At 35.0% G+C, this 24,492-nt stretch overlaps 1 protein-coding gene across 4 annotated transcripts in view; it reads left to right on the forward strand.

Moving 5' to 3' along the window:
- Positions 1–24,492, forward strand: part of LOC129940535 (mucin-2) — a 97,807-nt gene that overhangs the window by 68,881 nt on the left and 4,434 nt on the right. For 2 of the 4 annotated variants that reach the window (XM_056048909.1, XM_056048911.1), the window contains exons 10-13: positions 3,839–7,393; positions 7,460–7,527; positions 18,379–18,542; positions 18,840–18,921. In XM_056048909.1, coding sequence (XP_055904884.1) covers positions 3,839–6,591 — 2,753 coding nt within the window. In that variant the 3' untranslated portion in view covers positions 6,592–7,393; positions 7,460–7,527; positions 18,379–18,542; positions 18,840–18,921. The remainder of the gene's footprint in view (positions 1–3,838; positions 7,394–7,459; positions 7,528–18,378; positions 18,543–18,839; positions 18,922–24,492) is intronic. The other 2 variants (XM_056048912.1, XM_056048910.1) reach the window with 2 other exon arrangements.

Genomic DNA, 24,492 nt, shown 5'->3' on the forward strand with positions numbered 1-24,492 from the left:
ATTCACCGTAACGTTGCGTCAAAGAGCATCTTTGAAAAAATACGGTCCAATGATTCCACCAGCGTACAAACCACACCAAACAGTGCATTTTTCGGGATGCATGGGCAGTTCTTGAACGGCTTCTGGTTGCTCTTCACTCCAAATGCGGCAATTTTGCTTATTTACGTAGCCATTCAACCAGAAATGAACATCATCGCTGAACAAAATTTGTCGATAAAAAAGCGGATTTTCTGCCAACTTTTCTAGGGCCCATTCACTGAAAATTCGACGTTGTGGCAGATCGTTCGGCTTCAGTTCTTGCACGAGCTGTATTTTATACGGTTTTACACCAAGATCTTTGCGTAAAATCTTCCATGTGGTCGAATAACACAAACCCAATTGCTGCGAACGGCGACGAATCGACATTTCACGGTCTTCAGCAACACTCTCAGAAACAGACGCAATATTCTCTTCTGTACGCACTGTACGCATTCGTGTGGTTGGTTTAATGTCCAATAAAGTAAACTGAGTGCGAAACTTGGTCACAATCGCATTAATTGTTTGCTCACTTGGTCGATTATGTAGACCATAAATCGGACGTAAAGCGCGAAACACATTTCGAACCGAACACTGATTTTGGTAATAAAATTCAATGATTTGCAAGCGTTGCTCGTTAGTAAGTCTATTCATGATGAAATGTCAAAGCATACTGAGCATCTTTCTCTTTGACACCATGTCTGAAATCCCGCGTGATCTGTCAAATACTAATGCATGAAAATCCTAACCTCAAAAAAATCACCCTTTATATGCGAATTAATTATAATTCTATAAAAAGACAAACAAATGAAAATTTTTCCGAAAACTAAATAAATATAGTATTAATAGCAGTTATTTTAACATAATTACCATGCGACATAAAATGATTCATGACGAATATATTCATTGATCTCAAAGTTATACAAGGCCAAATAGTTAATAATTTTGTATAAATGTGTATAAATCTTTTGAAATTTTAATTATTTTAATATTTGTCGACTATAAATAGTACACAGCATTAAGACTGAACAGAAGTTTGTGATGGTATTTTTTCAAAAAGTATTCAACTGATTTCGATTGAATGGTTAAAAAGCCATAGTCATAGAAAAACATCACCAAACATTTCTTGACTGTGTTTTTTGAAGATGTGGACTTATTCTTTTAACCTATTAAGCCCTAAAACTCTTAATTTACTTATCACATATTGGTCAGTGGCTTGGTATTATTTTAGTGTCGTCATTTTAATTTAGTTTCTATATACACCCTTGTTTTAAAATAACTTTCACCATTATCCTGGCGAGTCAAATAAGGTTCTAATCCATCCTTTTGTAATCGATGTTAAAGCTTGTTATTAAAATAGTTAACATTTATAGAGCATTTCCGCAAAGAAAGAAAAGTTCGTGAGATATCGGAAGAACGACTACATTCAATCCAGTTTTACTGCACTTTAACCTTAGAGACTTACTTACTTACGGAGGCGCTACAGTCTTGTGTGAAGTAGGGCCTCAACCAACAAACTTCTCCATCTAGCTCGATCCTATTATACAAGTGAAACACACGGCTTACAAGATATAACTGACTTTATTATGATAATGTTGATGTCATATAAGCATGTACCTACTTAGTTAGTTTACATGTTGTTATACTGTATAACACTTACTCTAACAGATCTCTAGCTAGATGTCTCCAGTTTCGTGCTGCAAGTTGGGTGAGGTCTTTTTCCACTTGTACGCGCCACCTGATCCGCGGTCTACTACTGCTCTGTCCTGTGGGTGTGGATTTGAAGACTTTCCGGGCCGGCGCATTGGTTTCCATAAGCTCTACTTGACCTAGCCATCTTAGTCGTTGGACTTTTACCCTTCTGGCTAAGACTACGTCGCTGTACAGCCCGTACAGCTTGTCGTTCCATCTTCTCCTACACTCCCTTTTGATGCATACGGGACCGTAGGTCACACAAAGAACTTTTCTCTCGAGACGACCCAAGGTGCTTTCATCCGATTTTGTCATAGTCAGCAGGACGGGGATGATAATGGTCTTATATAAGGACACTGGTCTTTCTAGAGAGGACTTTACCACTCAATTGCTTTCTTAGCCCAAAGAAACAGCGGTTAGCAAGAGTTATTCTCCGTTTGATCTCAGCGCTGGTGTTGTTTTCTGCGTTTACAGCGGAATCCAAGTAGACGAAATCCTTGACTACCTCAAAGTTACGTCTGTCGATGCTGACGTTTTGACCAAGACCAAGTTGTAGGTCGTTTCTTGACGACAGCATGTACTTTGTTGCGACCTCATTAACCGTCAAACCCATTTTTGCCGCCTCTGCCTAAATACTCACAAAAGCTTCATTGAAATCACGCTGAGTTATTCCGATTATGTCAATGTCATCAGCATATGCCAGTAATTGGACAGACTTCTGAAAGATAGTGCCTCTAGTGTTGACGTGTGAGCTCTGCACTATTCTTTCAAGCACGATGTTAAAAAAATCACATGACAGCGCATCACCTTGTCTAAAACCTTTTTTGACATCGAAAGGTTCTGTTAAGTTGTTACCAATCTTTATAGAGCCGCGTGAATTCTCCATGGTCATCCTGCACAATCGGACGAGTTTGGTATTGATGCCAAAACTAGACATGGCTCTATATAGCTCGTCCCTGTAGATGCTGTCATCTGCGGCCTTGAAATCGATGAAAAGATGGTGGGTGTTTAATTGGTGTTCTTGGGTTTTTTCCAGGATCTGCAGTAATGTGAATATTTGATCGACTGTGGACTTTCCTAGTCTAATACCACACTGATAAGGACCTATCAGGTTGTTAACGATGGGCTTTAGATGTTCACATATTACAGCAGAGCATTTTAGAGGGTCTAATTTTGTCAGGATTTTGCAAACAATACTGAAGTTCCATTCATCGGGCATGCTTTCATCCGACTATATCTTACAGATAAGTTGGTGCATGCTCCTAACCAACTTATCTCCAGCTGTTTCAAAGAGCTTGGCATTCAAGCCATCCGCGGCTTTATTAGCTGTCTAAGTCCGTAGGACGGGATTGTTGGCTTTCGTCGTCTATGTTGAATGGATAATCCTGCATGGCAGCGGAATTCGGTTAGTCGTCGCCGTTATACAGTCTGCAGAAGTGGTCCTTCCATATCCTCAGCATTGTCTGCGGTTCCACTATGATGTTTCCACTTTCGTCTTTGCAGCCTTCGGCTCTAGGTTTATGTACCTATGAATTTCGTTTCACCTATTCATAAAACTTTCGAACTTTATTCCTGCTTTTAAACCTATCAACATCTTCGACCGTACGCTTCTCAAGCGCTCTCTTTTTCCTTCTGAGAAGTCGGTGTTCGTCTCGCCTCTTCTCAATATCTCAATAAAATATAATAAGGCTTTGTATATATTAGCAGATGACATCGAGTTACCCAAGATGTGTATCTACACTCGTTTTTTATTCCGTGTATTCCTTTTTTTGTTCCTAACTAACTACATTTTTTACTACTACTACAATTATTTATTCGTCTTTCAGTTTTAAGTTTTCTTATTTAACTATGAACCATTCCTAAAATCATTATATAGATTAAGATAAAGACAGGATATGAATTTAAAAATAAGTTTATTTTATCAACATTTTTGACTTATATAAGTATTTTCTTATTTTTGTTTTGTTCTTTTAACTTGCTGCGGATTTGACAAACAATTAATCTTAAATAAATGTAAAACCTTCGTTTCATTTAATAAAAAATAAAATCATTTATAGAAATTAAGTTCTAAAATTCTCATAAAAAAAAAAAACAAACTAATTAAAAAACTCTTTTTGTTGTATCTTTTTAGATTTACTTCAAATACTTTTCCCTGAGGTGTTTGCTCCTCCGCCAAAACCAGATCGGAAAGTTTCTGAACCTAAGCCTGCACCTTTAATAAAAGCAACAATAACATCCGGGTATAATTTTAAATCATCAAACAACAAAAATAATTTCAATACAATTATTAACCGTCGAGAATCTGTAACATCAGTTTCTGCCCCTAACACCATAGACAATACTCGACGAAAATCCATGTCAACAGGTTCGGATAGACAATCACATAGTGATTTCGATAAATATCTGGAAAGGAAAAAATTGTTGAAACCGCCTAAATCAACTTCGACGGCAAAAACTATGAAGACTGAAAAAGCTAAAACCAAGCGTCCACGCATGTCGAAAAAAACAAAGGCTATAATAGCGAATGACCCAAAGTTGGGGAGTCAAATGAAGCCAATTGTGGTACTAAATCATGTTGCGGGACCAGTCTTTATCTTGAGATCTGGTATTTCAAGTGAGACATTTACCGAAGTAAGCCCCGGTGTATTTAAATTAAATAAACCACCACCGTCTATGCCAATGCCAATAGCACCTGTAATGTCAACCGCAAAAAAAATTCCAGCTATAAGAACAAAATCGCTGAGTGACATATTATCGGATGTTGTTGTTCAGGAAATGACAGGAAAGGGAATAGAAACGCCGCAAGATGGTCGAATTCCAATTTCCATATTGGCTGATAGTGCAGACGTTGGAAAGCAACCAAAACAACGTAACCCTTGTCAAATGCCCCCTCCAATTGCAAATACCGTTCCGGAAAGCCTTCCACACCAGGAAAAGGAAAAAGAAGAGGAAGATAAAATTGAAGAAAGGGTACAGACGGAAGTAGTGCCATTAATCAATACCGCTGTTAAGTCTCAAGACGAACTTGAGTTGAAGCAAATTAAAAAAGAGGAGATGGAGTCAAAATCACCACCACCCGAAGTAACCGCGAATGTGATTCCCTCGAAGCCAGTTTTAGATTGCTTTAAAAAGCCGCTTAAATCAATGGCACAAAAGCGCTTAGCGTCGGCTTCGTTTATTCACGGAACAGCTAAGTACGTTCAAGGCCCAAAATCTGCATCAATAATTCAAGTTCGACAAGAAGTAGCTGCACCTTTTGAAACTGTTACACATCGACAAGAAATCCAAGAACCAGTCACATCAACAAATAGTCACCTATTCCTGCCCCTTACAAGTGAATCTGAATCCGATTCCTCTTGTCGAACTGAACAAACGGGTGATGTAGAATCATCTGAACAGTCTGACTCGAGCCAAACTCTGGTTTCGCCTAGAAGAAACTTAAAAGTTAGACTCAGGCGGCATGCACCAGCTCAAACGCAGTTGGAATACAGTATTGTTTCAAATTGTCTTACGGATGAAATGAAATCGAAGGTAGCTGATGGCGAAAGAAAACGTCGAGGTAGAAATAGCTCGGAGAAAAAAAGCGAAGCTCTTAACAGGATATTCGAACGAGCTGATTCATCGACGTCGTCGTCTCCTCCTAACAACTTAGATCAACAGCCACCGCAATCGGGCTTGATAAATGGAGTGCTGGTGCCAAGCATCGAAGCTATGAATACACCACCTCCTACTCCGCCCACAACGGTTGATGATAAAAGTTCAGTTGCCGATGATACTTCACAAGAAGCAAAATCTCAAACAACACCTGAGCCCAGCAATATTGATCAATCCCCTCCACTCGCCGTCTTCGAAAATGGTGCAAACATGCAAAATGCAGAAAACAATATTGATGTTGTATCCTCAAATATCCCGCCCACCAACAACCATAAAAGTGATGAAAATCTTCAAGTCCACGCAAACGATGTGTATAGCTTTAAAGCGTCACCTCGTCAGCGACGAAGATTTGAATCACTTAACTTGCCATCAAGTAATCAAAAGCGCTCTCGAAAGAAATCTACAGCTGAAACCAGCGATGATATTTCCTCGAATAGTACTTACAGAAGCCAAGTGAAAAAACGGAGAAAAACTATTTGTACAGACGTCTTTAATCCACCAGATATATCATCTGATGAAGAAATATGTCCGGACGACCAAGGCGCCAACTCACCAGCATTAGGTGTTAAGCAAATGTACATGTTTGCACGGGGTTTAAAGTTGTCAAAAACATTGTCCAGAACAATGAAACAAAATAGACAAGAACCGTCTATTACTGATCCGTCTTCAGTAAGACTGAACGATGACCTTTTTTCTTCACCGCCACATAATGTGTGTGATTCCTCACGGTTGTCGCCAACGTTTGCTGCACTTGATCCATCTTCAACAACCTCCACGCCGATCATTGCAACTGAATCTGAAAATATGCAAATCGAAGGAAGTTCTTGTAGCAATAGACCCAGCTGTGATAGCCCAGTGACCACGTCTCGGAATTTGGCGGTAAGTCGAACATATTCTAAAAGTAACATGGTGCAACAAGTATTTGTGCCCCCAGAGATCGAAATGTTCATTGAAGAACCCACTAAAGTGGCTGCCGAAGAGCCAAAACCATCAAATTGGGCTTCAAATGCACCGCAACATGTCACCCAGCACCGCCGGGCCAATTGTTCAAACAAAAAGAAAAAACCGCGACGAAAGTTCACAACAAGTGACGAAGAAGAGGAAGGAGAAGCAGAAGAAGATGAAGAAGATCCCCGGGACAAGGACTATCAAGCAAAATCCAGGAAAAGTGTAAAACAAAATAAAAGAGGAAGAAAACGAGGTTCATCTCGTGGCAGACGTCTTCAATAGAGAACCGCAATCTTTATATTGAGAAAATCAATTTAATATTTATTGACTAAAAAAATAGAAAAAAATTAATTAAAAAAAAAAAGAGAAAACTTACAAAAACAACAAACAAAAACGAGCATACATGGAATCCTTTCCCAACTTTAAAATTAATATATATTGATAAAAAATATATAACTGTATAAAAAATGTGTATAACTATGGAATTGATGTAATGTGATAAGTTAATGAAACAAAAAATAAAATTGAAAAAATTAAATATATTTTCTTGGATTATTCTTGGACGTAAACACACATAAAAATCAAAACAATCAACTTTAATTGCTGAAGGATCTTTTTCTTTGTATTAATTTAAAATTTCTTATTTTTAAATAATCAAAATAATTTAATCATAATTTTTAGATATCGTTAAAACTGGTTTAAATAATTATGATTTTGCATATAAAAAATAAATCTATTTATTGTTCTACATTCAGATTTGTTTGTATAAATTTTAATATGCACGGATTTTTGTTTCTTTTAAATATTTTGATTAAACTATTTGGATAAAATAATTTTAGCAATAATTTTACGCCGACTAAGATTTTATTTTAGCAACAAATCACTTATTAAGGAGAATTTTTTTGTTTTAATGGATTCGAAAGCCCGGAATTTAATAAAAACAACAATAGCATTAGATCAAAAACTGTTAACACAATAAGGAAATCAACTGGAATGCAGAAAACACATACGAATAATTGAAAAGTATGCAACAACTCGGAAATAAGCTTCAACAGAATTTATTTAATTGTTATTCAATAGAAAGGTATATTCGTTGTATTCTATTCTTTAAATTCGATTAAATTACTAATCAATCTAGTTTTCTTTCAAGATTTAAGATGCAGCAACCGACCATGAGTCTTCGGAGTGAACGACAAAAAAGGAACCATGGATATTTATGTATGACTCTTAAACATTCCTTTTTAATTTTTTTTTTGTTTACCAAATAGAATCGCTGCAATCTCTTCTGTTTTTTTTGAAACTCCAATAAAAATAAGGGGAGTTAATGAATTGAAAACAATACACAATTTGTGTTGTCAAGCTAAATGCAGAACACTTCAAAATAAGCACGAATCCTGTATGAACAGCTATGTCCAAAATAATAGGATCAATTGAACACTGTTTAGGTTTTAAAAGTCAAATTTTTGGTAGGATTTTAATTTTTTTTTGTATGTTTAACTTTTCAAAAAATCAACAGTTAATTTTTTTTTAAATTTTTTGCTTCAACTAAATTTGACACAGAGAAATAGGTGCGGCAAAACAATGTACAATTATCGGAAAAAGTATTTTGACAATACTATTTGTAATGCTAGACCACTTGATATGGTAAACTGAGAAATGTAACGAGAATCCTTTGCTACTCAAAACCAAAAACAAAGTACGTACCTAGACAACGGTAAAATCCAGAAATAGTTTATTTTTCTCATACATTCTTTTTGGGACCCTTTTAATGAATACACTGAGCCATAACTAACTCGAAAAAGTATTTTGACATAGTAATCTTTGCAGTTTCTTTCGTGTCGCGTGCTATCAGAGTTGATATTTCCTATTTATATTGTCTCTTTTTAATAAAATTTATAAACTTCGACGACATATACAAACAATTAGTTGATAATAATGGGTAAAACGTCGGAAGTTAGTCAAGATTTAAGAATTGAGATGGTGACCAAATATTATGCGGGTATTTCGGTGGAAAAGTTAAGCAAACTATATAAAGTTCCTCGTCAAACCGTCTATTATCAAATAAATAAGCAGAAAAAAAAACAAATCCACGCGAAATGTTCCACGTTCAGGGCGACCACGCAAGACTTCCAAGAAAGAGGACCGTTTAATAGTCAAAAAGTTTAAAGAAAATGTTTGAACACCCCAAAATCTGCAGCAATTGAAATAAAAAAAAAGTATGAAATTGAAATTTTAGAAAAAACGGTAAGAAATCGTTTGAAGGAGGCTGACTTTGCTACTTACATAGCCAGAACAATACCCCAAATATCCCCAAAAAATAAGCTTAAACGCCTGCAGTTTGCCAAAGAATTTTTACACAAGCCTTCATCATTTTGGGAAAAAGTATTGTGGACTGATGAAAGCTGTTTTGAATACCACGGATCAAAAAAGAAAACTTTTTGCAGAATCCCTAAGAAAATGTGAAGCAAAGTAGCACCTGTGTGTAAACGAATACCTCATGGTGGTGGCACCGTCATGTTTTGGGGATGTGTTTGCTTTAATGGCACCGAAGACTTGGTAGCAATCGATGGAATGATGAACAAACAACAATATTTGGATATTTTTAATAACCACGCTTTTAGTTCTGGCGATAATTTTGGCGTTCATTTTGCAGCAAGACAACGCACCTTGTCACAAAGCCAAGATGATAACTAATTTTCTAAAGGAAGTGGGTGTAAATACTCTAGATTGGCCACCTCAAAGCCCCGACTTAAATATAATAGAAATATAATAGAGTCCATGCTTGACAAGAAAGCGCGAAGAGACAATCGCTGAGGTCGAAAGCCTTTGGAAGGAAATTTCTCCGCAAACTCTTCAAAATTTGGTAAAATCTATAACAGGCCGATTGCAGAAAGTCATTAATAGCAACGGAAATTTCATTTTCTATTAAATTATGTTTTAATTTTTGTTTAATTTTCTTTTCAAACTCATTTTTTCCTCAAAATACGATTATATTTTGTCAAAATACTTTTTCCACCACATATATCTGAAAAATAATTTTCAGTTGCAACACTATAACATTGAATTAAATTAAATAAAGTTATTTTGAAAGCTGATGGCCTTAACATTATTATGCATTTTTTAAATTTTTTTTTCAACTGATTAAATAAGATATTTGAATAAAAATGTACGATATTTTGTTTGTCAAAATACTTTTTCCGACCATTGTACAAAAAAACATCAACAACACAAACTAATAAGTGAAATTGATACAGGCCTTCTAAAAAAATCCTATCTTTTGAGAATTATCACTGATATTTGGTACTCAAGATTTTTGCCATGCTATTTATTCTTCCGTTCGCTGTAAAAATCTTTAGAGTGAAACGTATCTAATATATGATGAAATTCGTATCTTAAAAGTCAAAAAAAGTTCGCCATACGCAAAACACCAAATATATAATTGTTATTATACTATTACCCATTCCAATCATATCCAATAACTTACTACTTATTTTATTTAATCGCCTGCAGTCGCCAAAGGAGGTTCAAACTTTAAAGGTAGCAGGCATACACTAAGGCACGTCATGCATTTGCTATGTCTGCTCCCTGCATTCATTCCTACAGTTACCAATATTCATAATGACTGCTTCAATTATTATAAGCTCTTTAAGTAATAAAACGAAATATCATATGTTGAACTATAGACCTACATATACACATCTGGTCAAAAAAATAGGTGTGATAATTAATTTTTGTATTAATTCATTTTTTATTCCTTTTTTATGTTAAATATTAATTTTACGTAGATATTTTGAAAGCTCTTTTATTAATTAAATAAAAAAACACGTTAAGGCTTTGAAATACATTACAATTATAGATAATATAGCCCTAAAACTAGAAATGGTTTTTTGTTTCACTTGGACACAAAAATAGGTGCGTCTTCCTAAATTAATAATATTATCGTTTTTAATAATAATTTGTGTATCTTATCAAAATTTTTGTTTAACTTACTTTAATAACCTGAGTATCCTCCATTATTATCCAAAACTTCCCCACGGCATTGACTCTATTAACTATCGGCATGTTTGCTGGGGTAAGGAATACCATTCTCTTTGAACAACTTTTCCATTAGTGAAATATTGACCCCCTAACTAAGCTCATTCCACAAGTTCTCAATATGATTGAGATCAGGGGATTGACTTGGCCATGAGACAACGGATGCTTGTTTCTCTCGAAACCTCTATTTTCGCATATTCCTCTGGACCTGAGAGCATTTGTTAATAAATTTTGAGATCTGCCTAAGACCTCCGTTATAAATATGCAGGTCTTACCCTCATCTCTAAGTCGACGAACTAATTATCTTTCATCTGGTGAGCAGCGGACTTTACAACCCATTTTCAAATAGCAATGAATGAAAAAATATTGTTTGAAGCTAAGAAAATGATTTTTAACAACTGTTTATACTATAACATAAAGAATATTATAAGAAGCTTGGATTTTATTTGAAGAGCACCTATTTGTATGACCAACTTCTAGAACACACAGAATCTCATCCAACTCAAATAACTTATCTGCTTAGCATTACATTACTTAAATGCAAAAAGCTTAGCTACCTCATAGAGAGAATACTGTTCTTTCTTTTAAAATAATTTTGATTACATTACTTGCATTCAAAATAACCGCTAATCAGCAACAAGAGTGGATATCAAAAATTTTCTCACACCTATTTTTTTTTTTTGACCAGTTGTGTAAGAATGTTAGCTGTTTTTTGTAGGGGCTTGGAAAAGTTGATGTTTCGAACTAATAGTTTATTGTTCATAATTCATTGTGCCTCAAAATCTCTTTTCACCTTACCAAATCGAAATTAAATCCTACACTTTATTTTGATTCATGTTCCCTTAGCCTAATTAAAAGTTATTTAAGTCGTTTCCTTTGAAACCTCGGTTTCTGACTTGCAGGTTTTAATTTGGATGTTAGTTCTTTAAAATACAGTAGCTACCACCTTCATGCTGAAGATTTCTCAAAATATATTTTTCTGTTTATGTTAGTCCCTTATAAAGACTTAAATAAAATATATAGGAATTATTAATTGTTGAACCCATCAAAATCGCAATGCATAGTTATATATGTTCTTATTTCCTCCAATTGACTTTAAATGGTTATGTTATTGATTTCTGGTCTACAGTGAAAAATGTTGGTTTAATTTTTAACCTAGAATTATCATATTCAAAATTTTAAAAACAAGCATTTGTGGAAGAAGGTCTTAGACGTTTGTTAAAAATTTCGTTTTTTATCCTGCAAACTACAAGATTGTAACTTTCATTTATTCATTACGAACGTTCCATCATGTGTCAAATTCCTTTCATTGTTTTTTAATGGGAAGGTTCAGACGACATAAGGGACTTGAAAGTGCAATGAATATACATGAGCTAAACAATAAATTTGCTTCTACACCTTTAGTAACTCCAAGAGATCATAAATCTCTCAATACCATACCACCAACTTCTACAGACACTTTGTTCAGTTTCGATTGTATGAACGCCTAAGGCATAGTTGAAAGTTGCATAAGTATAAAGTCCAATGCTACTGGTGCTGATGATTTGAATCCAATTTTCATTAAAGCTATTCTTCCATTGCTTCTACACTACTTTACACATGTAATAAATAGAATCCTTACCACTGGCATTTTCCTGCATCCATGGAAAAAAGCAAAAATAATTCCTATCCCCAAAAACTCGCTTTGTAATGAATGTAGACCGATTTCAATACTTCCTTTTCTATCTAAAGTCTGTGAAACGATAATGCAAAAACATTTAAGCAGCTTCATCAGTCGCAACAACCTTTTAGTCAATGTTCAATCGGGTTTTCGTTCACACCATAGCTGTTTTACGGCACTAACCGAAGACATAGGACTGAACTCGATATTGACAAAGTAACTTTTGTAATCCTACTAGACTTTTTAAAAGCATTCGACATAGTGAATCACTCGATACTTCTTTATAAACTGCGTCACAAATTCAACATTTCTTCAGAAGCTATTAAACTGCTTTCTTCCTTTTTGAATGATACAAAGCAAAGCCGTTTTCTTAAATGAAAATCTCTTCGATTTTCTTCCGATTCAACAAGGAGTTCTCCATTGATCAATTTATTTATTATTTTTCTTTATTTGTGAATGAAATCGGTTTCATTATAAATTAAGTATCAAAGCATTTTTATACCGATGACATTCAAATTTACAAAAGCTGTCCTTTGGGTTTATTTGAAGACAACGTTTTCACCCTGAATCAAGAACTATTAAAGATATCTTACTAGGCGTCTTGCAATGGGTTGATTCTAAACGCAAGCAAATACAAATGCCTGGTTATATCAAGAAAAGAATTAAATCTAACATACTTTCTTTCCATAATTTTAAACGAGAACCCATTATAATTCGTAAATTCCAGTAAAAATCTAGGTTTAATCTTCAATAGAACATTGAACTGGAAAGATCACATCAACCAATTGATAGGTAAAACTTATGAAACGCTTAGAACACTGTGGGCCGCCCAAAACATCACTCCATTTAATACCTGACTAATGCTAGCAAGGACCCAAGTTAAAACTGTTCTCGAAATTTTTTACAACTGCGATTTCATCAGCAAAAATAAATAAAACATATCCTTAAATAGTATCATTCGATACATATTTGGGTTAAGAAGTTACCACCATGTTTCACATTTGCAAGAAATTCTACATAATATGCCTTTAAATGACTTTATGATGCTTCGAACATATACTGTTTTTTTTTAAATCTTGAAAAAACACGTCAATATCTCTTTGAAAAAATCAGAATGTCAACATCAAACAGACCGACATCGGTAATTTTGCCACGCTTTTCATGTTTGACCTCAGAAAGGCAATTTTTCATAGCTGCGTGTCGCCTCTGGAACTCACTGTTATCTTACTGTGTAAGCTTTATAAATAAAATAAATAAACTGAAACTAAAAGTAAGGCAAATTTCTAGTATTTGATTGGCCAGCTGCCAAAAAATTACCTACCAATTAACCCTGCAGTCGTCGCGCGGATTACTATTGTAATCCACTCATACAAAACGGAGTATTTCTAGGAAACTAGTCGTGGGGTTTTTCGTCTCTTTTAGTGCTTACAGTTAAATAGTTAGAACAGTTAGTTAACTTTACTTAATATTACATGTAATTACATTTTAAAGCCAAAATAAATTTGAAAAAATTAAAGCATTTTGGTTTAATTCTAATCTTAAAGTGGATAACGTATGTAATCCACGCGACGACTGGTGTTACATTTTGGTGCGCGACGACTGCAGGGTTAAGGCAACTTTATTTTAAAGTCGACTTGAAAGTTAGTTAAGAAAATCTCCCTAACTATGAAGTCAAGTCAAATTATGACATTTAATCATGTTTTTTTATTCAACTAAAAGCTGAACTTTATTGCTCTATTATTATTTATTATTTTCTGCACAATTCCATTTAATGTTTTGTGTAAAAATGTTCCTGGTAAAATTAAAAAAAAAATAAGTAACATTTCTCTACAATAAAAAATACAAATAGTAATGGACTTGTAGCTTGCAAAAATGGTCCAATAATTACCTCCAGTATTCTTCTAAATTTTATTTGTCTTCCTTTTTGCTATTTTTTTATATCATTTACTCTTTCGGTCACGATTGTATACTAAGAATATTTTATCATTTCTGTTTTACTTTAATAACTAAAATCGACTAAAATATAGCAGAACATATTTTAAAAAAATTTGATTACTAAGGTTTTCGAGAAATGATTTGGTTAGCAACACTAAGCACCATGACTATTGACGAAGAGAAAACTATGATGGATTGTTTATACTTTTTATTATTAATTAATATTTCTTTCACGAAATGAAATTATAAACTTATAATTACTTGGTATGAAAATCTGCAAAACAGGTTTTTCCTATGCCACAAAACAATCAAGGAAATGAAAAAAAATCCTGTGCTACCACTTGTGTGATTTTCTATCAACAGCATAACTTCCTTTGAGCTGGTCAAATTTATCGACAAAATTCATGTTCGCGTTGTAGTCTTAACGGCTTCTGGGCAGGAAACCTCGTTATAGGTACCATCGCGCTCTCTACGGTTAACTTTACCAACGTTCTTAGGATCATGATAGTTTGACAACATGAATACTGATCTCTTGTCTTTCCATTTCAACAAACTAACTTTTGTCTCACTTATGCGGTAATCGTGTTCGCCTCTGCGTAAATGCCTGTCTTCTTTTAGCTTCGGCAAGAACTTTGAACCTTCTATTTGAATTCACCGTTCCACAGGCGAAAATTTTGTCTTCTTGTAATCTAACTTGTAAAGGGTAACTGTTGAAATAATCGTCAAAATAGACTATGATTTTTTCCTTTTAAATTTTCACAAAATTTCGTTACAACTTTATCGCCTAAGTCAGTTTTAATGTTAGTTCCCTGCTTGTATAAAAATCAAAATCAAGACAGTAACCTGACTCTGCACACATCATCCATACCTTGTACCCTCGTTTTGTCCGTTTTTTGGCATGTATTGCTTCAAAAAGTTCCTTCCCTTGAACTTAATCATACTCTCATCAATAGAAATTCTTTCTGATGGCTTCTAATTGGTTCGAAAATTAGTTCGTAAAATGTCCAGTAGAGGTCTAATTTTATACAGTTTGTCGAAATTTGGGCAGTTTCTGTCAGGCATTGCGCTACTGTCATTGACGTGCAAATAACTCAGAAGCCAACTGAATCTATTCAAGCTCATAAACTTCGAGACATAGCTGTCATGAAAATCAGGTGCTGAAGACCAGTAATCCTTGTAGCTTGGCATTTTTTATTATACCCATCACGAAGTTCAACGCAATGAAAACGTCAAGCTCTTAAGATGTAGTGGGTGTATAAGGTTTTCCAGATAGAGTTGCGTAAAGGTTAGTTTTAAAACATAAAATGTTTTGTAACTGTTCTGTCCAAAATAGCCGAATTAGTGAAAGAGGGGCAGCATTCTCCATGCCCCGAATTTCATCAGATATTCCCACACTTTCCGAAAACTCACCAGGTGTGTCCATTCTATAATTTTTCTTCCACTTTGGAGCTAGTGTCATTGGTCTATTTACACGGTGTTGGACTCTGTAAAATTAGGATTTCGCTGAACTAAGTTTGATAAAGGGAGGTCATCATCGGAATCAAAGTCATAATTGGGAACTTCTCCTATCAAATCCCCTAACAAAAGTGGACTTGGCTGATCGTCTCTTTCTTCTCCGTCATCCTGGTCACTACAAAAACTGAAGGAATATCTTCCAACAAATATTCGAAAGTTTCTCTTCCTTGTAGTCGGCGGCGCGACATTCTGTAAAAAATCAAAAACAGCAATTATATTTTCATGTATAAATTTCATTTGGACTGTAACCACAAACACACAACATTCATGGTGGTTAGTTTAGTAACCACCATATTTTCTCCATCAGTACACAGTGAAACACACAAAAGTAACATTTTTTCTATGTTAACACGTATAAAATATATTTATGAAAAAAACATTGAGTACAAAAAAATAAAAAACAAGATCTTACTTTTCACGCGTATAAAATCACTTTATCACAAAATTGAACCGAACGCAAAATAACAGTTATGCATTCAATTTACCACAAATCTGTCGAATCCTGTCGAGCATGGTTCGAAAATTCATCACACTTTAAAAAATTGTCGCTAGAAGCTGTAAAACTCAAAATAAAAATTCTAACTAACCACCCAGGCTGAAAGAGTTAAATAATATGTAATACATACAATTTAATTTTGCATTACTACTTTCGTTTATAATTTGAATTTAATATGTATGTACATATTATAAATATGTACACTGCATCAAAAAATTGCACGTACATCTGACTGTTTAGTGAAAAAATGCACATACTTTAACAAAAATATATTATATATTTATTTTTTCATTAATTATTTTCTTTATTATGATAGAAGTAATATAAAATTTAGTTACAAAGACTTCATAGAAATAAAAAACATTAACAAAAAGGGAAGAAACTAAAATTAACATACAAAAATTGCACATACACCTTAAAGTTGTTAATTGCTTCGTTTAGTACCTAGTATGTTAACCTTTTGCCATAACATTCTTTAAAGGGTTTTGCATGGACTAGTTTTGAAGTCACTTCCGGTAGAACTTTGTTCCATTCTTCAATTAAAACGGCTTTCAGTTGATTTTTGTTTCTTATTTCCGATTCTCGGATTTTCTTTTCCAAATATACCCAAAGATTTTCGATGGGATTTAGATCTGGGGATTGAGGAGGATGAGGCAACTGCGATTTCACAATTATACAACAGCCATTCTTTCACAAGCCTTGAGGAATGCTAAGGGTCGTTGTCTTGTACTAACGTAAAGTCCTCGCTTAAGTCCATTTTATTGTCGCTGGCTTTTAAGTTGTCTTTCAGTATTTGCAGATAAACCCTTTTATCCATCGTCGATTCAACAAATACAGCTAACCCCATCGATCCCAAGCCCATGACATTTCCGCCTCCATGCTTCACTATTGGAAGCATATTTTTTTGTCTCCAAGGCCGTGTTTGGTTGCCGCCACATAAACCTTCTTCCATCCGACCCAAAAATGTTGAACTTACTCTAGCCAAGGAATAACACGTTCTTCCAGAAATCATCCGGCTTCGAAACATACGCATTTACATAGTCCAAACGCTTTTGCACGTTTGTCTTTGAAATATAAGGCTTTTTTTCTTATTGCACGTCCTTTATAACCCTTTGAATGCAATACGTTCCGAACTGTTTTGGGGTTTAGTGATATTCCATGACTTAGTGTGATTTCTGCAGCTATCTTAGGAACACTTATTTTTGGGTCAACCTTCAGGATTCTTACGATTTTGCGTTCCATTTTGTCATTTAAAACTTTTGTTCCACCTCTTCCTGGGGCCATTTCGAAACTTTTGTTTTTTTCATAATCTTTTATTACGCATTAAATAGTTGATCTCTTAACAATTGATGATATTTCAGATTTATGAGGATTCGGAATGAAAATATCATTAACATAGTAGTATTGTGTCCAATCTTACAGGAAATACGAACATTCCATTTTAACGCAAATTTTCTTTCGTTAGAAGAATGCATCAATATTTTGATGGTGACCTTAGTTCCTTACCTCTTATAGGATATGTTCCTCACGCAAAGAAATACCGAGATACTTATTCAACATGTTTTAATGCAAGAATTTACCACTGCTCCTTTGCACGTAAAAAAAAGAACTCAACATGCAAACTATTTTATATATATTCTATATTTTTGTTCTGACTAAAGAAAAAACCCAGATCATAAACGTTTCTTTTGAAGTTCAACAATTTAATATGATAATTTTCCTTACATTATGGAGAGTTGTAGGATGTTTTTTAAATTTGTTTTTCCCGAAACGCTTTTCTATTGCAATATAATTTTGTAAGGTAAAATCGTTTCTAGTAATTTTCCATCATTGTTCATATATATTTCTGAGTCGTAATTGATATGGTAACTGAAATATTTGTTTGTATTGGTTTTTAGAAGTTTTTATGAAGTGTTCCTATTTTGTTTGCCGGTTTTAACAAATGAAATCACAACTTTTTAAAAACCACAAATTAAGAAAAAAATTATCATTTAAATAAATATTACCTTAAACACCTGCTAAAGTAAAAGTTACTAGAAATTAAGATTTATTCTTTTTATTTTGGCCAAAGCTGTTCTGAAACAATGTTTTTTTTTAAATGTCAAGTAGTTCTTCATTCTACCTACAGAATTCTAACTTAATATTTTTTTATAAGAAAATACCATCGCACGACCAATTTCGTGATACAAAAATCGAAGGAAAAGAAAAGTAAGCTCTGTTATTTAATACGTAATTATATCAAACATTGTTTTGAGATAATCTAGAAAAACTTCTAATTAAATTTCATAATTGGTCTATATACCGGTATATATTCCTAAGGGCGCACATTTATATTTCTGATTGTTACTTTATGTGCCTCTATTCGCATTACATTTAACCTCTTAAAAGTAAAAATTCTTTCATTTAAATATAATTTTGTTGTTTGCAGATTTATCATTACATTAAAATAATCTTCAAAAAAATAGGTTTTTATCGAAATTTGTTTGTATTATTTGTCAATTTGGTCTAAGGGTTTTAAGAGTGAGGACATCCCAACTAAAACAATACTGATCTATGACAAATTGTATTAACTTTGATCGTTTTTTCTATAAGGTAAGAAAATGTACGTTTTTTTCAAAAAGAACAAATACATATCGTCAGATGAAAACATTTAAATTAAATAACAAACAAACACAATTAAATTAAATACAAAATATTCTAAACTTGGAATACAAATAATGTGTAGTTAGTAATTTTATATACAAATTCCTAATTACTCAGAATTCTATCCATTTTATCATAAACTTATTTAGACCAATTTGTTAATTCACTTGTAATTATTTTCAACTGACGACATTTTATATTTATCCTTAAGAAATTTAAACATTTTTGTTTTTAAACTTATTCAAGATTAACCCTGGACTTCTATGTTTGGATGAATCAACGCAATAAGAAATAGAACAAAACATCACCTTTAATTCAAACCTTCATGGTAAGTTTTCTTATAACTCTAAAAACTTCAAGTATTGTAATAAAAATAGGTTTGCAGTTAAGCCAAGAAAACATGTGTTTTAAAAATAAAATCGTAGATCTCTACCGTTTCTGCTATAACAAACTTACTTACTTACTTAAGGTGGCGCTACAGTCCTGTGTGAACTAGGGCCTCACCCAACAAACTTCTCCATCTAGCTCGGTCTCTAGCTAGATGTCTCCAGTTTCGCGCTCCAAGTTGGGTGAGGTCACCTTCCACTTGTGCGCGCCACCTGATCCGCGGTCTTCCTCTACTGCGCTGTCCTGTGGGTGCGGATTCGAAGACTTTCCGGGCCGGAGCATTGGTTTCCATGCGCTCTACGTGACCCAGCCATCTTAGTCGTTATACTTTTACTCTTCTGGCTAAGTCTACGTCGCTGTACAGCCCGTACAGCTCGTCGTTCCATCTTCTCCTCCACTCCCATTCGATGCATACGGGACCGTAGATCACGCGAAGAACTTTTCTATCGAACCGACCCAAGGTGCTTTCATCCGCTTTTGTCATAGTCCATGCTTCTGCACCGTATAGCAGGACGGGGATGATAAGGGTCTTATATAACAACACTTTAGTCCCTCGAGAGAGGACTTTACCACTCAATTGCTTTCTTAGTCCAAAGAAACAGCGGTAAGCAATAGTTATTCTGCATTTGATCTCAGCGCTGGTAGACGAAGTCCTTGACTACCTCATAATTACGTCTGTCGATTGTGACGTTTTGACGATGACGTCGGTGTTGTATGTCCTTTCTAGAGGACAGCATGTACTTTGTTTTGCCCTCATTAACCGTTAAACCCATTTTTGCCGCCTCTGCCTCAATAATCACAGAAGCCCCATTGACATCACGCTGAGTTCTTCCGATTATGTCAATGTCATCAGCATATGACAGTAATTGGATAGACTTTTGAAAGATAGTGCCTCTAGTGTTGACGTTTGAGCTCTGCACTATTCTTTCAAGCACGATGTTAAAAAAATCACATGACAGCGCATCACCTTGTCTAAAACCTTTTTTGACATCGAAAGGTTCTGTTAAGTTGTTTCCAACCTTTATGGAACAGCGTGAATTCTCCATGGTCATCCTGCACAAACGGGCGAGTTTGGCAGGGATGCCAAAACTAGACATGGCTCTATACAGCTCGTCCCTATATATGCTGTCGTATGCGGCCTTGAAATCGATGAAAAGATGGTGGGTGTTTAATTGGTATTCTTGGGTTTTTTGCAGGATCTGCCGTAATGGGAATATTTGATCGACTGTGGACTTTCCTGGTCTAATACCTAATTGATAAGGACCTATCAGGTTGTTAACGATGGGCTGTAGACGTTCACATAATATTACGGCAGAGAATATTTTATAGGCGGTGTTAAGTAGACTGATTCCTCTATAGTTGGTGCAGTTTAGAGGGTCTCCTTTTTTCAGGATCGGGCAATAAAGCTGCTTTAAAGAGCTCGGCATTCAAGCCATCCGCTCCAGCGTCTTTATTACACTTCAACTTAGATATGGCAATCTTTACTTCGTCTAAGTCGGGAGGACGGGATTGTTGTCTTTCGTCGTCTATATTGAATGGATCATCCTGCCTGACAGCGGAATTCAGTTCTTCGTCGCCGTTAAACAGTCTGCAGAAGTGGTCCTTCCATATCCTCAGCATTGACTGCGGTTCCACTATGATGTTTCCACTTTCGTCTTTGCAGCCTTCGGTGCTAGGTTTATGTACCTGTGAATTTCGTTTCACCTGTTCATAAAACTTTCGAACTTCATTCTTGCTTTTAAACCTATCAACATCTTCGACCGCACGCTTCTCATGCACTCTCTTTTTCCTTTTTCCTTCTGAGAAGTCGGCGTTCCTCTCGCCTCTTCTGCTCATAGAGCTCATGAGCAGCTCTCGTCCTTTTATGCAGCGTCGCTTTGCGTGCCTGTTGTTTGGCTGCATTTGCACGCCGACATTCCTCATCAAACCAGGGGTTCCTTGTTGGTGGCTGTTTGAAACCCAGCACATCAGAGGCGGCTTCTCTGATTTCATCTTAGCACTGTTGCCACTGGTTTTCGATACATTGTGTTGGCGGCAAAGAACTTCGAGAGAGGTTACTTGTAACTCGGTCGGAAAAGGATTTGGCGATCTCTTGCGATTGTAGCCGTTCGACGTTGTACCTTCTCCCAGCACCTCCCTGTTTTGCCTTGGGTTGGAAATCCGAAGTGTTACCTTGGCTGCAACGAGGTAGTGGTCCGAGTCGATGTTAGCTCCTAGGAAAGTTCGTACATCCATAATGCTGGAAGCGTGTCTGGCGTCGCTCGCAATATGGTCAATCTGGTTGACGGTAGATTGATCTGGAGAAGTCCAAGTTCTTTTGTGGATGTTGAGGTGTGGAAAACGCGTACTGGCTACCATGACGTTTCGCCCCGCAGCAAAATCTATGAGCCTGAATCCATGTCGGAAGTGTAGTCGTGCAGGCTGTTCTTCCCGATTATTCCACCAAAGATGATCGCCCAGGACTATTTTAATATCGTAGCTAGGGCACTGCTCATATGTTTTGTCTAGGAGCTCGAAGAACATATCTTTGGTGTTGTCGCCTTTTTCTTCTGTGGGGACGTGCTATAACAAACACATACAAATTTATTAATATTTTAGGTTTTTTGCACTTTAAAAAAATTAAGTTTTTTTGTCCACAACTAAAACATTTATTTTTTAAAGGATAAGATTGCCTCTTAAAATGTTAATTTGAATCACAAACGATGTTTTCAAAGCTAAGCCTAAACACAGCGTAGTTCTTAGGAATAAATTGTTTAAACATTTTGCAAATTATTAATTTTTGTCTTTTAGATACAGTTTTAAATCATTTAACTTAGTATCTTACTTACTCTCTGGATTTTCCCATTAGTTATAAGCAGGATTAGGATTTATTTGGCCTAAAAATTAAAAAAAAGTCAACAAAAAAACACTTAAAAAGCAAAGAAAAGGCATTTATTATACGAGGAAAATGACCAAATATACATTTAATTGGACTACCAAGAGTTTTTAAATGTTCTCAGGTAGCAATGGGAGCGAAAAACAAAGTATTCCACATTCTCGATTTGCGATTTAAGAAAGAATCTCTATACTTGACAGTACGCCCGAAATTGAGCTCAAAGGTAAAGTGATGAGCATTCCTGGAAGTGCAAGTATTACGGCAGAATCGTTTAAGGGGTTTAATGCAACTGGCTAATTCAACAGAACATTGTTTGTAAGAATATCGTTAAAACAACGAAAGGCATGACACATTGCGGCGGTGTTCTAGCGATCTAAATTTTTCGATTATAGTTCTATCGCTAATCATTTTTAAAGCCCTTTTTTGTATTCTATCCAAGAGATTTAAACTTGTTTTAGGGGCACCTGCAAAGATATGCGAACTATATTCAAGCTTTGGACGGATGAAGGCTTTGTAAATTACAACCCGATCAGGGGCCTTACTATGTATCTCGATTCTACTTTTGATTCTATTCGAAACTCATTTCCGATTCTACTTTCGAATCATACTACGTATGAAAGTAGAATCGAACGCCGGTTATACCAACTTGTTTTCAAAAAATGTTCTACTTTCGAACGAGTATCGAGGTGTTTCACAGTTTTAAAAACAAAAACAAAAATAAAACATCCAATTTTTGGACAAGAATAATTATTACAAAAATGAAAACCGTTGAAATTTGGTTTAATTGGCAAGGAAATGAAATTGAACGCAGAAGCATGAGAAATAATTCCAACATAATGGAATTCATTGTAGAATATTTACACATATACTTTTGTTTTGGTTTTGTTAAGAACTATCGTTTTTCTAAAGACTGGTTTTTGTTCTTTCTTAACACCATATCATCCGACATGACTACACGCAGAAGACAAAATGCTGTTCCGATTATCATTAAGTTATCAGCAGCATTGCAATTTTTGGCAACAGGATGTTACCAAAACCAAATCGATGGTAACAAAAACGTTGATATTGCACAGCAAACCATGTCAAAAATACTTGCCGAAGTTTTGACCTCAATCGAAAGAGACATGTGCCTGCTGATGATAAATTTTTAAATCAATGAGAAAGAGAAACGAAAGTTCAAACGCTATTTTTGGAAAAATCCCGAATTCCAGGTGTGGTTGGGGTGGTAGATGGAACTCATATTTAACATTTTACTTACACCATGACCAAAAAAAGCGATCGCAAACACATTTGTTGTAGAGCGATTATTTTCGATTTTGCCTTGTTTTGAATTCTACTTTCGAGTTACGTAGTTCCTCGTTTATTTACAAGTTCATAAGAATATGTATAGTTGGCTCTACTAGAACTATTTGCCCCGTTCGTTCGAAAGTAGTCAAATAGATACATAGTACCAATTTTTCGAATTCGAGCAATTTCATTGTAGAATCGAGTTACTTAGTAAGGCACCAGAAATGAAAAATTTCTTGCACCGTCGGAGAAATCCTAAGCACCTGGCAGCATTTTTGGCAATATCATATATATGATCATTCCATAAAAGGTGATCTGTGATACACATACCGAGTACTGACAGTTGATTAGTTTCCTGGATGCAAGTGCCACTCATAGATAGTGGCATAGGGGGTGCGTTACGCTTTTACGACAGGAGACAGCATTGAGTTTTCGAAGCATTAAATTCTACACGGTTGTTGTAAAATTAACAAACCCGACTTATATTACGATAATACTAAATTTTAATTTAGGTTGGCGGAACAATGATCCGCAAATTAAACAAAACAAAACACAAGAAAACAAAACGAAATTATTTATAATAACAATTGGTAGGTAGCCGGCGCGCACGAGTGGATACCTACTTATTGAAAACAATTGACAAATGTCAAATTCCAAAAAGGTTGGTTTGTTAATTTAACAACCGACAGCAAAAACAGTGCTGTCACCCAGTAGCTCAGTTTGGGGGTGGGTTTGGAAAAGGTGGGTTTTATTAATCGAACTCGATTAATAAAATCGAAATTAATTATTAAATTAATAAAATGTACTACACAGGGGCGTAGCAAAAAAATAATGAAAATGGGCGCCAGGAAGTATTATGGTACTTACCATCACCAATCAAGATAAATAATTAAAAAGAGCGAAAATTAACTTCCCAAAAAAATAAAATAAACTTCAAGATCAATGCTTCACCTAGAAAGGTTAAGATATTTTATTTTGTATCTGGGAAACCTTTATAGATATAGGGATAAAACCCAGAATTTTTTTCAAAAAAATATTTATACAATTTAAGATGATACAAAAAAACAAAAAGAACAATTGGGTTGTGCACCAAGAACACAAAGAAAGGTCACCTTGGGAAAGTTCCCAAAGAACAAAAGAACAAAGGTCGCGGGTCCCGCAATCTCGGGAGACAAAGAAATCGGCCGAAAGTCTAACGGATTAAATTTTGGCTTTTCATAGCCAACCACAAATTAAAAGTAACGATAAAAAAAAAAAGCACAAACTCACTCGACAAAAAAATATACTTAGCTTCCTTAGTTTACGATAATCGATCCTGCCTCTCCTTTTCCCTTTTTTTTCCAATCACGC

The sequence above is a fragment of the Eupeodes corollae genome, chromosome 1 (assembly GCF_945859685.1).
Source record: "Eupeodes corollae chromosome 1, idEupCoro1.1, whole genome shotgun sequence".
In the NCBI taxonomy this organism is placed as follows: domain Eukaryota; kingdom Metazoa; phylum Arthropoda; class Insecta; order Diptera; family Syrphidae; genus Eupeodes; species Eupeodes corollae.